Below are 14083 nucleotides of genomic sequence, written 5' to 3' on the forward strand. Positions count from 1 at the left end.
AATAGAATTACTGACTGCCACTGATTGTGTCATGCAGATCACAGATTATTTACCATTCCTCCTACAACTCCTCTGGCTGCCTGGGGAAACTATAGAGGGAACTGTGAATAAACCATGACCTTTATGAAAATAAAAAACATGACAAATGAGGATCTTCAATCCACAGCCATGGGTCTTTTGGAGAAGACCTTGGATTGGATTGGGGCTGTGGGGAGCAGTACTACCAAAAGCTCTTGCAAAATTCCTGCAACCAGACTTCCTACAGCCAAATTTGCTCTTCTGCTGATCAACCACTTCGACCCTGACATATCCTGCCGCAATGGCCACCCTGTTTTCCATTCACACTTCCCTCCCTCCCAACTCTGTTAACTACTCTGGATCCCAGTATTCCCAACCTGATTGCTTTGTTGGTGCTTCCCTGCTTAAAACGAATTGGTTAACATCCTAGAATAGTTTGCATCAGAGGAATTAGTGTTTTAAAGGAGTATGGATGTGCACAAGATATTTTGCTCCCAAAGTTTCACTCCAAAAGCAATCTGATTGGCTGGGGGCAGGGCCGGTGCTACCATTAAGACAAACTAGGTGGTTGCCTAGGGCGCCAAGATTTGGGGGCGCCAAAAAGCAGTGTCCCCATTTTTTTTTTACAGCGTTCCTACGCCCCCTCCCCGAGCGCGTGGTCTCCGCTCCACTTCTCCCGCCTCCCAGGCTTGCGGCGCCAATTAGCTGTTTGGTGCCACAAGCCTGGGAGGGGAGGAGAATTAGAGCGGGGGCGGCGTGCTCGGGGAGGAGGCAGAGCAGAGGTGAGCTGGGGCGGGGAGCTGCCGCGGGGGGGGGGGGGGGGGGCAGGGAGCTGCCGCAGGGCTGGGGATGGGGGTGAGGGCGCAAGGTGTAAGTTTGCCCTAGGGTGCAAAACTTCCTTGCACCGGCCCTGGCTGGGGGGCATGGACTCAACTGCCTGTCAAAACATTCTTTGATCAGTCCCATAGGTACGGATGTTCATACTCCTACTGGAAAGTAAGTGAGGCTCATTACTGTCAATAGCAAACATTACACCCTGGGATAAAATTTACCATAACATGGACTTGAAGCGAATTTTTTTAAAAGTACAAAAAATAAAAAAAATATGCACAACTTCTTAGTAACTGAACTTTATTTAGAATCTTTGGAAATAATAAAATATCTTATTTTACTGATATACATAAACATACTATCAGTAAGTTTCATTGTTTTTTCCCCTTGCACAGACGTAGATAACAATTTTAACAAACCAGAACACTTCGACCCAGACAAGCATAATTGAAATGTAATCTAGAATTGGTCCTTTAAATACTGTACTTGCCTTCCCCACATGTTCACTGGTTTATCAAGTAGTTGCAATGCAATTTTTGGCAGTAACATACTCAGCACACAGAAAAAGTGCAAGTTACAAGAAGCAGTAATATTATCTCAAATCTGAACAATAAGAAGTGCAAAATCTCAGCCCATAAATTCTATATTTTTTATATCAGCCATATGTGCATAAGAGATGACAAATGGCCATGTAAATTTTAATAGAATAATGTTGCAATATTTTCAAGTATGCATGTAATGGTTATTTGATCAGAATAGTCATTAGATTTTGGTCATAACCTTGCAACATTGTTTTATCAAGGTGCATCTTAAAGGGTTATCTAGGTGCATTTAGCTTCTGCATACTTGGCTGTTCTGGAAACCAAAGGTGGGTAGTTAAAAGTTCTTCAATTCGGTACCTCTGGACATTTGATGTGCATCTATAAACAAGATTCCTCTAACACTTCATATTAATAATCAACCTGCACAATGGAAATGAAATCCATTTCAAAACATAAGTCTCTTTTAGGCACTATTTATGGAATACCCATAAAATATTCCAACAAGTTAATGCACTTTGTGATTTGTTATATTTAGAGATCATTTTTAAATGAGATAAGGAAAGCAACATTCTTAATGACAAGTTTCAGAGTAACAGCCGTGTTAGTCTGTATCCGCAAAAAGAAGAACAGGAGTACTTGTGGCACCTTAGAGACTAACAAATTTATTAGAGCATAAGCTTTCGTGGACTACAGCCCACTTCTTCGGATGCTCATCACCTCTTCTATGCTTACTACTTTACCACTTTTAACCTCACTTCAATATACTTTTCTTTATACAGTCAGGAGAATAATATCACATTTTAGCTAAAACATTCTGAAGAACAGTAATTATAGGATTTCAAAAGGAAGCCTGGTTTCATTTACCGATAGGAAGGTCTCATACACAACTGATAATTAAATCAGCTGCCGATTTCAATACTTTTCCTTTTTTTTATTCACTTTTCCTTGCTGTATCATTATCATCATTAAAAATTAGCCCTCTTAGCCCTACATCATACGGAGGTGCTTTCTGCATGCCACCAGTCTCCACAAAGTTAGAAAGATTAAACTGCATGGACTTGCATTACCGCTTATTTGCTTTACAAGTTCACTTGCTAAATCTCTTAGTGGCATTGCACAAAACTAGGTTCTAGCAATCTGAAGCCCAGAATACTGGATGGGTGGTAGTTTCTGATAAGTAAAGGTCCCTTTCCCACACCAGCTGACACCATGCAGACTTTTGGAAACTTGCAAAATGGTTCAATCTGCCTTCATTTAGCCCTCAGCGCTAGTGGGAATCACAACTTACTAGCATTCACATTAGCTGAATTATAGTGCCACATTATGGAGGCAAACTCTGGCCTTCTTAGAAGTCTAACTGTGGACACTGGTACTGCAATTCAGCACAATTACAAATGCATGTTCTGAGCATCTTGGTCATTTCAGAACGTTTCTTTTTCTATAAAAAATTAATTAGAACAGAATAAGACATGTTGCTCATGCCACATCTAGATCTTAAAACACTGTTAGGGAGATTTTGAAAGACCTGAAAAAACAGGCCCCTCCCCCATTTTTTTTTTTTTTTTTTAATGTTAAAGGCTGCAAATTGACTCATCACAATAATGAGGGGGGGGAGGGATAGCTCAGTGGTTTGAGCATGGGCCTGTTAAACCCAGAGTTGTGAGTTCAATCCTTGAGGGGGCCACTTAGGGATCTGGGGCAAAATCAGTACTTGGTCCTGCTAGTGAAGGCGGGGGGCTGGACTCGATGACCTTTCAAGGTCCCTTCCAGTTCTAGGAGATAGGATATCTCCATTAATTTATTTATTTTATTTATTATTTATAATAATAATCACTAACTGGCATGGACCTATCCAGAGTGATAAATATGAAAAGTTAGCATTGACTGTCAAACTTACTGTGCAGAGCACAAACACTTTCCCAGAGGAGAATCGGATATTTCGTCATTTGGAACTGTGGTAATTTAATTACATTATTAATGTTTTCTGGCATACTTGAAAGGACAATTAGCATAAGTAAATAATGAGTGATGACAAATCACTTAGCATTTATTTTTGCTCATCAGATGACGATCTAAATTCTCTTTTGTGTGCGCGCGTTAATTCCAGTTTCAGCAATTGTAACAGGGATTTCCCACTGGTGGGGATAAACTGATGTTTAACTAAAGTAAAACACATACAGTTCATTAAAGTTTTCTAAGTTAACCTTGTTGAGAGGAAACAGAAGCCACAAGATATTAAAGAAGTAGAAAAATCACTGACCAATAAGCTTCATTTATATGACTAAATGAAACAATAGAGGCAATAGGATTAGAATATACTAATCTTATCTGGAGTTTGTTTTTCATCTCACTCAGGACTGTACATTATTATAGCAGCGCTACGATGTTTTAAAATAATTGCATTCATCTCCACGTGTGCAATGAGATTCATGATAACACTGTTAATATTACAGATCCTTTCTGGCATTTCAGAATAGCTACAGCTTGCTCATGAGTAACACCTTCCAAAGCTTCTCCATTAACTGCTAAAATCTGATCGCCGCGCTTCAATCTGCCATCATCCGCAGCTGCTCCCTGCAAACAACAAAAATGACCGAACAATGTGATGTGATTTAATTCTAAATTACTTTAAAAAAAATACAGCATGACACTGCTCAACAACATTAGTTCTCTTTGTTACCAGTTTTAAACCTCAACTCTTTCCTGCAGCCATGACTCAGTATCGTGCTGGCAAATGCTGATGGTATTTGGCAGAGGCTTGATGCATGTGGGTGGGTGGGGGCACAGGGGATTTGCTGCCCTGTTTGTGTCCTTTTCTGGGACATCTGTTTCTCCTCAAGGAAGGGGTCAAGTCTTTGAAGCAGAAGGAGGGCTGTACACTTCCTTAGTCTGATGGCTAGAGCCATTGCAATCCTCAGTGTAGGAATCTGGCTGGGACCTCCTGAACCCCTTCTCCTTTAATGGGGCAGAGTCCTTTGAAGGACAGTGGGACCTTTCTAGGACTTTCTATCTTGTCATGGCTCTCTGCACGGAGATCCTTCCCACTCAGCACTTCTGAGTCTGAGCCATCCCTTAGGTGGAAGGGTTTAGCCAGGCTGGCTCCAGGCACCCGCCCAGCAAGCAGGTGCTTGGGACGGCACGTCAGGCTGTTTGGCTGCAATTCGGTGGCCGGTCCCTCTCGGAGGGAAGCACCTGCCGCCGAATTCCCGCTGAAGAAGAAAGCGGCACGGTGGAGCTGCCGCCAGAGTGCTGCCGATCGCAACTGCGATCGTGGCTTCCCCCCTCCCCCCCCTCCCGCCGCTTGGGGAGGCAAAAACCCTGGAGCCGGTCCTGGGGTTTAGCAATGCGTGGCTGATTTGGAGGATGGCCCCACCTGGCCCTGGTTTCTTTTCTGGGATAATGAGGTGGGGCACTGGATGAGGGACTGAGGGCCTTATGTGTGCTGTTAGGGCAGCTGCACAGGGTGTGTGCCACAGGGCTTCTGTTTCGCCTCAGAGGCCTGCTCTCCTCCAGCAGCAGCCTTCTAGGGTGAGTATTCTTTGCCTGCTGGAGAGAGAAACACCTGAAAGCTGAGAGATGGCTTGACTCTCATATGCAGGGCCGGCTCCAGCATTTCTGCCACCCCAAGCAAAAAAAAAAAAAAAAAAAAAGCCGCGATCGGTGGCGGCAGTTCAGCGGCAGGTCCTTCGCTCCTAGAGGGAGTGAGAGACCTGCTGCCCCCGAATTACCGCAGGTGCCGCCCCTCTCCCTTGGCCGCCCCAAGCACCTGCTTGCAGGGCTGACTTTAGGAAGTGCGGGGCCCGATTCGAACAGTTTCGACGGGGCCCTGACAGGGATGACTTAAAAAAAAAAAAAAAAAACCACGTTAAAAAAAACACGTGGGGCTTGTACTCACCGGGCCGCGCTCCTAGTCTTTGGTGGCGGGTCCTTCACTCGCTCCGGGTCTTCGGCGGCACTGAAGGACGTGCCGCCAAAGACCCGGAGTGCCGCCGGGTCAGTAAAAATTAAAAAGGTGCCTCTAGCCAGGGAAGGGATTCTCTGCCACTTGCCCCCCCAACTCTGGGCAACCCTGCCACTGGGCCCTCTTAAGCGCGGGGCCCGATTCGGGGGAATTGGTGGAATTGGCCTAAAGCCGGCCCTGCCTGCTTGTTAAGCTGGTGCCTAGAGCCGGCCCTGCTCATATGGGTGGGAAGCGACACCCTCAAAGTTACAGATTCCGATTCTCATTTACACAATGGCCCCGTTATACACACTCACTTTAAAGCCCCTTTACACTGCCAAAAGTAGTCTAGCAGGACCACCATGCAAATGAAAACCAGGCCTTTACTGTTCTGTGTTCATCTGCTTATTGGGAAGAATCCTAACCCAAGTATCTGAACTGGTATAGAAGATCAAAGAGAAAAGTATTTATAGAAACCTGGAAGCTTTTAGTTTTATTTATTTATTTTTTGCTCAGTGCCAAGGGTGGACTTTATTTTCCTTCCAAAAAAAAAAAAAAAAAATGTAGGTAAAGTTACATAAAACAGAGCAAAACACTATAAGATGTTCCACTAAAACAACTAAATGTATTGCTGAAGGCATAAGGTTCCCAATGACATAAAAGGCAGGAGGCATTATTATTATTAATAATCATTTGTATTATTGTGCAGTAGGTATGTCACATCAGGGTTCGTGAATGCATTGATGGCTTTAGGACAAGAAAATTAAGACTAAACTTCTGGCCTTGTGCCAAAAGCTTATAAAAGCAGTCTTCTCTCCATCTGGGCTGCATCTGATGGGCCTTGGAGTCAGTATAAAGCAAACCAGTGATTAGAAACATGCCTAGAGAGTCTACGCAAGAGGTTATTTGAAGGTAAAGACAAAAAGCCATTCTGAAACGTAAGTACTAGTCCCATAGTCTTTTCTTCTATTGAAATTTGTGGATTCACTGAAGAGAAAATCAATTCTAACTGCCCTGAACACTCTACAAAACCACTGGCCTGAGATGTTTGTGGAACCCTCCAGATATTTATGCAGCCTTACATCGGTCCCCTACCATTTTTTCTGTTTGGTCTAATTCACTGAGACTGTACTATAAAAGTGACTTTATGCTAACACATCTTTCTGTTAAGCATTCCTAATTCAATAGGGCTAGAATTCAGTTGAGCCCGAATTCCAGATCTTGACATCAGTGAGTGATGGGGAAATTAGGATGGGGATCTGCACCTCATGACTAGTCCCTATTTTTACAATGGGCCAAACCAAGATCTTGGATTCATGCATGCCATATCTTTAGGTAAGTTTGAAGCCCAATGCAAATTCTGTGTCTCGGTCCATGTTTACATAGGACCTTAGCTGCAAGAAAACAAGACTGTCAGGCTGCAGGCAGGAATCCTCCTCTTGAACAAGAGCTGAGCACAGCAGGTAAAACCCCCACAGCCACTTTCAAAGCTTTTGAAACTACAACTTTGAAAGTTAAAAAAGGAGAGAAGGGGGAGGCTGTGGTGGTGCTGAGCACTTCCCAAGTTGGAAACAGGTAAGTTAAAAATTAACAAAGCGGTAGGGCCTGATTCCCCATTACCCTGCCCCTTGTGAAGTCATCTACACCAGTGCAAAGTGTGAAACACTACTGTTGTGATATGGTAGCATTTTATACCCAGTTTGCACTGGTGTAAGTGACCTCACAACACACAGGGCAATGGAGAATCAGGCTGATAGCATCTTCCCCTTTTCTCATCCAAGTTGGCCACAACATGGATGTGAGGGAGCGTCTGACCACAGAGACCTGAGTTTTACTTCTGGCTTTGCAACTAACTTTGTGACCTTAGCAAGACATTTAACATCTCTGCAACTATTTCCCAAATGTAAAATGCTACTTATACACTTGTGCACAGCATAGGCGCCGACTCTGTGGGTGCTCCGGGGCTGGAGCATCCATAGAGTCGGCGCCTATGCTGTGCACAAGTGTATAAGTAGCATATACAGCTCTGGGGCTGGAGCATCCACGGGGAAAAATTGGTGGGTGCTTTTCACCCACCGGCAGCGCCCCACCCTGAACCCCGCCCCAGCTCACCTCCGCCTCCTCCCCTGAGCGTGCCGTCCCCGCTTCTCCTCCCAGCGCTTGCCGCCGTGAAACAGCTGTTTTGCAGCGAAAGAAGCTGTGGGAGGAGGGGGGGAGGAGTGGGAACGTGGCGAGCTCAGGGGAGGAGGCGGGGAAGAGGCAGGGACGGGGTGAGGATTTGGGGAAGGAGTCCAATAGGGGCAAGGACTTTGGGGAAGGGGTTGGAATGGGGGTGGGGCAGGGGCGGAAGGGGACAGGGAAGGGGTGGAGTCGGGGCGGGGTCGAGGATGAGGGGATGCAAGCACCCACCGGCGCCAGGAAAAGTTGGCGCCTATGGTGCACAGCACTTTGAGACCTACAAATAAATAAAGCCTTATACAGATTATTTTAAAGACATTTCCCAAATACACAGAGTAACATGTATTTGCTCAGATAAGGTCTCTCTTTCCACATGTCAGTATAATAAAATAGCAGCTTTTCCCTCATCCTTGCTAGCTGATAGTGAGCTTTGGGTCCCGGCAATGATGATCAAATCACACATACCCAGACAATGAGTTTGGAACACAATTCTTTTGCATTAGACTTGTTATCTGTTCCTAATTTTAGGGTTTTTAAAAGATATATGCAAAAAGGAAAAAAAAAAAAGATACCTTGGCAAATATAGTCTTGACATAAATGGGCAGGTCTCCATGGGGACTTCCATGTCCCCCTACAATACTAAAACCCAGGCCATCAGAACCTTTCTCCAAAGCAATAATCTTAGGCTGAGGAGCCCTGAAAAAACAATGAATACCACTTAGAAAAACAATATATAGCAAGTGAGGGTCTTTTTGTAGAAGGAACACTTTCAAATAGATGCAGACTTTCAAATAGATTCAAATAGAAACACCCATTTTCCTTTTAAGATGTTTTTCATAATTTCACAAACCATGGCTCTGATCCCATGTTGGAATGCACTAACATGGACCCGTGAACCTAAGTAGAGTCCCATTGACTTCATTTTTTATATACTTCCTTTAATAGGATTCAAAAAGAGCACATTATTCCCCAATAGCAGACTGTGATTCAGGAGCAAGGCCCACACAATTGCTATGTGTTTTTAAATAAGATTTGCTCCCTGGACAGTCCATCTTCTGCCCCAGTTTAGGAGAAGTGAATTTGCAACATCATTTCATAGCAACACAACATAATCACCTGACTTCAGAGGCAATGTTGTCTAGTGGACAGAACGTAAAACTGGAAGTCAGGAACTCCTGAGTGCTAATTTCAGCTCAATCACACCCTTATAGCATGGACCAAAAGGTGGCAAAGTCCCCAGTTTTGAAAGTTTCTCTGTGCAGGTTCAGAAGTCCACCAACCTGGAGTAACATGCAGTATTGGGCCCATAATCATTCATATCTCAGTTTCCTCATATGAAAAATGTGGTTTTCTTCTCTATCTCACCAGTGTTTTGAAGCATTACTAGTTCATGAGCACAAGGTAATTTACAGATGTAACACACTTTTTAAACTTTATGGACTGAGAGTATTTGATATTTTGCTAATCTGAGTTGGTCAAAACAATCTGATTTGTGCTCTTTGACTGGAGAAGTGCACAAGCACTCAATGCAAATATTAGCATGTGCAAGCTTAAAATAGTTCCCACAACTTCTTAACTTCAAATGAAAACTCCCTTTTTTCAAATATTTGTGAGAGTTCAAATTGGCTGGATGTACATTCATGGAAAGAGAACACAAGAGAGGCATGGACAAATCTCATTCATGCAACAATTTGAGATAATATTTGTGATTTTTTTGTTTTTCCACAGCGCTAAGCATTATTATTATTGACTAAAGGAACAATACAATGAAAAAGCTAATGGAAGACAGAATCCCTTTAATATAAATGAATATCTTCAAGCTCAGCAAAATACATGCACATTTGGAACTTTTACATCAATCCCCCTGCTTTCGAAAAACCTCTTCTTGTTTAATCCCCAAGATGATGGATTATTTTGAACTGCAGTTGTCATAACTCATTTCAAAGAGGAAGCTGCGAAACAGGAGCAGAACTATCATGACAACACATCAACTGGAAAATCTACGGAGATGTGCTTTTTGGAAATCTATCAAAAACAAAAGCATGAAGATTCACACTTAAATTACCAGATGAAGGCAGGTATGGTTCCACTCCTCGCCAGTAGAGGACAATAGTGAGCATTTTAAAGGTGCTGAAAAATTAGTTGAAAAAGAAATGACAAGAGAAGAGAGCAAACACACTGTCCAGGCCTGTGCGAGGGAATGGAAATGTTTGAGTATCCTTCAGGCAGTACTCTGAACTAGAGTACTCCAACATCAAAGAGTGCATACTTACTCTGGATCTTCAGAATGACAATCAAGAGTAGGGGAGTTAAGATTACATCCAGCAGACATGCTCTCTAATTGGCTAGCTATGGCACTGATATTGGTGTCGGCTACAACCTGAAAGTCAGGATGCAAGAAAATGTCAGCAAGGGGTCAGACTGCTAAACATCATCTTTACTTATTACACAACAAATACTGAGTATGTTAAGAAAAATGGCTACTTTTTACAATCAAAACTTCATATAAAATCTTTTTAAAATCTTTTAAGTCCTTTATAAATTGAACTCAAATTACATTCAAATCACAGATTCATGAAGAAAATGTAAGAGGACCACCAATTTTCTGCAAGGATACAGCACAACACTTTTATTCTAATTTAAGGCCAGATTACCCTGGGGCCTCATACAATATTAAGTTTTGTACATGTTCCTGCATTGTGGGTGGAGAGAGGCCAGGTTCCAAGGTCAACAGCAGATGAAGGGACCACATTAGGGGGACATAATGGTGCCCCAGAGCTGTTAGGAAGGTCTTAGGGACACAAATGGGGCATCAAAGCTGGTACGAAGCAAAGGCCCTGATCTTTGGTGAATCCCAGAGATACAAACATCCATGAGGCTGAAACTCCTACTCATCCTGTAGAGCAAAATAACCCTAACCTTCCAAAAGACCAATCTGTTGGAAGCTACTGAATGGAGATCTCAATTTTTCTTTTCATTCTCCCCCATATCTCTGGGTTGTTTGTTTATTTCTCATTGGAGGGAGCAAATCTGGCCCTCATTTTAATCCTTCTGCCCCCACCAATTCTAATGTCTCCTTCTCCCTCTACACCTTATATCTGGGTAATCTCACCCACAAACACAAATTCAACTACCATCACTATGTGGGCAATTCACATACAGTAGTAGAGTAGAGAACACAAAGGAATTTAATACTTTAGATGAAACCAGTGACATGAAAGGTGAAATGTAAGGTGAAGCTAAGTTCAAGGATGATTTACTTTCTCAGTGAAACATAGAAGTATAGAGGGCTTCAACTCAATCCATTCTTTCAAGTTCTCTGTTTATATGCCTTGTCTCCAATAAAGTATCTCCCCTTCTCTTCTAGACACTGTCTGTATTCCTGCAATGTATTTTACTCTCTGAGGGCCATGTAAAGGAGCCATGTAAAAATGTGGAGCTCAGAAATGCCTCTCTACATTAGCTAGTAAAGGCCACGCATTAGTGAACAGCTTTCGCTTTTCACTTCCCCTGGGTGAGCACTCTACAGCCACGATTCAGATGACTCCAGGAGACAGCAAACCTGCTTCTCAGACCCCTGGCCAGGTCAGAGACAGGTAGCTGGAGCCCGGCAGTGCAGGGCAGCTGCTGCTCTGCCTGATGCCACGGAACAGGCAGCTGTGGTGTTCCCCCATCTCCTGCTGCTACTGGTGCCAGGGCCGGTGCAACCCATTAGGCGACCTAGGTGGTCGCCTAGGGGGCTAACATTTGGGGGGCGGTGACCGCAGCGGCCGGATCTTCAGCCGCCCCGGTCGTCGTCGGTATTTCAGGGGCGGGACCTTCCACCGCCTCTGTCGGGTGTGGTATTTCGGGGGCGGGACCTTCTGCTGCCTAGGGCGGCAAAAAAGCTGGCAGTGCTCCTGGCTGGTGCCTGCAGCTGCTCCTCAGCATCCAGCCCCCTTTCACTGCTTGTGCAGCTGATAAGAGCCGCCCGGGCAGGTGGAGCTGGCGCCAGGGGTGGTAGAGCCCTCAGGGAGCAGACGCTCAGGGAGGGGTGTCCCCTCCCAGAACATAGCCCCTAGCTATCCCTCGCCTACACCCTGTGCCCCTCCCAACTGCCTGCACACAGCTCCTAGCTACCCCCTGCCTGCACTTCGAGAGGTTTTCAGACTTTTTGAGCTGACCCTCCCCACCCTGCTTTGACTTATAATTTTTGGTTGCGCCCTCCTCCCACAACCCAGACTGGCTTGGTGGCTTGCTGAGGTGAGTCAGGGGGTGGAGGTGGCACTCCCTCCCAGGGCCCTGCCATGCAGAGCTGGCCCATACCCCACCAGGCCCTGGCCCCTCACCCCCAATAGAAATCAAAATACATCTATGCCCAAAACCTCCCCTCCCCCCAGTGGCCGAAGCCTGGAACCCTGCAGGGCTAAAACCCCAAGCCCCCTTTGCCGGGCAGCTGAAGCCCAGAGCTGCAAGGCTCCCCACTGGACCCTAGAGTTGTTAATAGTACGGTGGGGGGGAGAGGGGGAGGGGAGGGGGCTCAGAAAAAAAAAAATTGAGAACCCCTGTCCTAACCCATCAAACAGTGATTCTTAGGGCTGGTCCACACTAACCTCCCAGTTCGAACTAAGATACGCAACTTCAGCTATGTGAATAATGTAGCTGAAGTCGAATTACCTTAGTTTGAACTACAAGGTACTTACCGCAGGTCCACACGCAGCAGGCAGGCTCCCCAGTCGACAGCGAGCACTTCCGTGATCGATTTATCGCGTCTAGATAAGGTGCGATAAATTGATCCCAGAAGATCGACTGCTTACTGCCGAACCCGGAGGTAAGTATAGATGTACCCTTAGTAAAATCCTCAAGCAAAAACCAGAATGCCACAATTTTAATGTGAGTTTCATGTTCTAGGTTTCAGGCTCATAATTCACCCCTTTTGGGGTTGTCAGGACAACAGCAGAATTGCACATAGTTCAGAAGTTAGAAGCGGTTGTAAATAAATGTATTCTAATATTCCAGCAGGGGGGAAAGTTGTCATATTTCCTTGTTAAATAAAACCCGATGGCAAAATAAATCTATATTCACAAATCTGTGGCAGTAAGAATGTATCAGAGTTCAACAACCTTGTAAAAAGCTTATCTCATTACTACACCTGCAGAAAGCAGATTAATTTAAACCGAAGCATCAAAACAGCCGGAAGGGACGATTGTTCCCCCGAGAATCTAATCTTCCATTTGCAAACTCCTTTAACACCCTTCCCAGGACATCCCGATAATAAGCCTTTCCACCCCAGTGAACACAATTATCTGACCTTTCAGTGCAGTTTGCCATGAGGTGGTCTAACTTGATAATAAATACAATTACTTAATGACATGTCAGTCATGATTATCAGCCTGATAAAACAATATAAGTGGAATAGTTCTAATAAAAAAGTAATGAAAAGTACCAATACTTAGCATTAATATAATCATTTCCTGTTCATCATACTTACAGCCACCACTAATATACCTGAATACTTTGTTTACCTGTCTAATTGTATTATAAAAAGTAACTTCTTAGTTTCCCAAAAGGAACTTTTTTTTATTTGTGGAAAAGGACTGCATTGTATTGAGAATAAAAATACAAAATGTGAGAGAAATTAAGCAAATTCTAAGCTATCTAGCAGTTGTGAATGTGAGAGAAAAAACTCTCAGCTTTTATATACGAGATTTTTGTATCCAGTATTTTCCTCTTAGCAGGTTCAAGTTGTGTATATTGGAGAAACAGAAGAGGGCTGCTGTAATCAAAAATAAAAACTACACATTCTTCAATAGTATTTTTTTACTCTTAATTGCCACATTTATCAGCGGTGTACCCAAGTACTGTAATTTGGTTGATAATCAGTCCTACACACTAATATATTGAATTGAGATGTAATAATTTATACCAAACCCAACTAGAGTTTTAGGTTTTTTTCACTTCCACGAACAAAGAAATTAACACTTTGGGCAGCTCAGTCCCAGTCTAGCAGCACAAGAAAAGGAGTCATTCCATGTTTGTAGCTAGCTTACTTTTAAAAAAAAGTGTTGGAAGCTAAAAGCTTTGTTGCTTTATCATGTGTAGCAACAAGTCATTTTGTTCCCCCTGTTATGCTTTTATATAATCATACTCACAGTCTGTATGGGTGGCAATAAAGAATTTTTGAATGAAAATAATAATTTATTGCTTTCATCCTGTATAATTCACATCAAGAAGCACCCCACTGTGCTGTGATGTCTTGTGCCAGTGATGCTTAGTCTTTTTTGAACACCACTTATCTACCCTCATGCAGCTGCATGTTCAATTTATCACCATACCTGCAGGATAATGCTCCCATAAGCATTCTTTAGTAGATTAACAGCATCAGCGTGAGACAGCCCGTCCAAAGGTTGCCCATTAATACTGACAATCCGATCTCCAACCTAAAAGTACAACAGTAATGGAAAATTACTAGCATTAAGGAAAATTAAATTTAAGGATGCTTAAAATTCCTTATGAAATTGGCACTGCAGACTCATCCTTCTCATATACAGTATGTCTTTTGTGAGGATTCTGTATTTCCACTGATCATTCAGCA

At 43.6% G+C, this 14083-nt stretch overlaps 1 protein-coding gene across 5 annotated transcripts in view; it reads right to left on the bottom strand.

Moving 5' to 3' along the window:
* Positions 1 to 2105: 2105 nt before the first annotated feature.
* PATJ (PATJ crumbs cell polarity complex component) overlaps positions 2106 to 14083 on the bottom strand; it is a 215077-nt gene continuing 203099 nt past the window's right edge. For 4 of the 5 annotated variants that reach the window (XM_054037446.1, XM_054037444.1, XM_054037443.1 and 1 more), the window contains exons 43-46: positions 13824 to 13928; positions 9783 to 9889; positions 8082 to 8205; positions 2106 to 3965 (exon numbers count right to left, since the gene is read on the bottom strand). In XM_054037446.1, coding sequence (XP_053893421.1) covers positions 3819 to 3965; positions 8082 to 8205; positions 9783 to 9889; positions 13824 to 13928 — 483 coding nt within the window. In that variant the 3' untranslated portion in view covers positions 2106 to 3818. The other variant, XM_054037445.1, reaches the window with a different exon arrangement.

This window comes from Malaclemys terrapin, chromosome 8, assembly GCF_027887155.1.
Source record: "Malaclemys terrapin pileata isolate rMalTer1 chromosome 8, rMalTer1.hap1, whole genome shotgun sequence".
NCBI lineage: Eukaryota > Metazoa > Chordata > Testudines > Emydidae > Malaclemys > Malaclemys terrapin.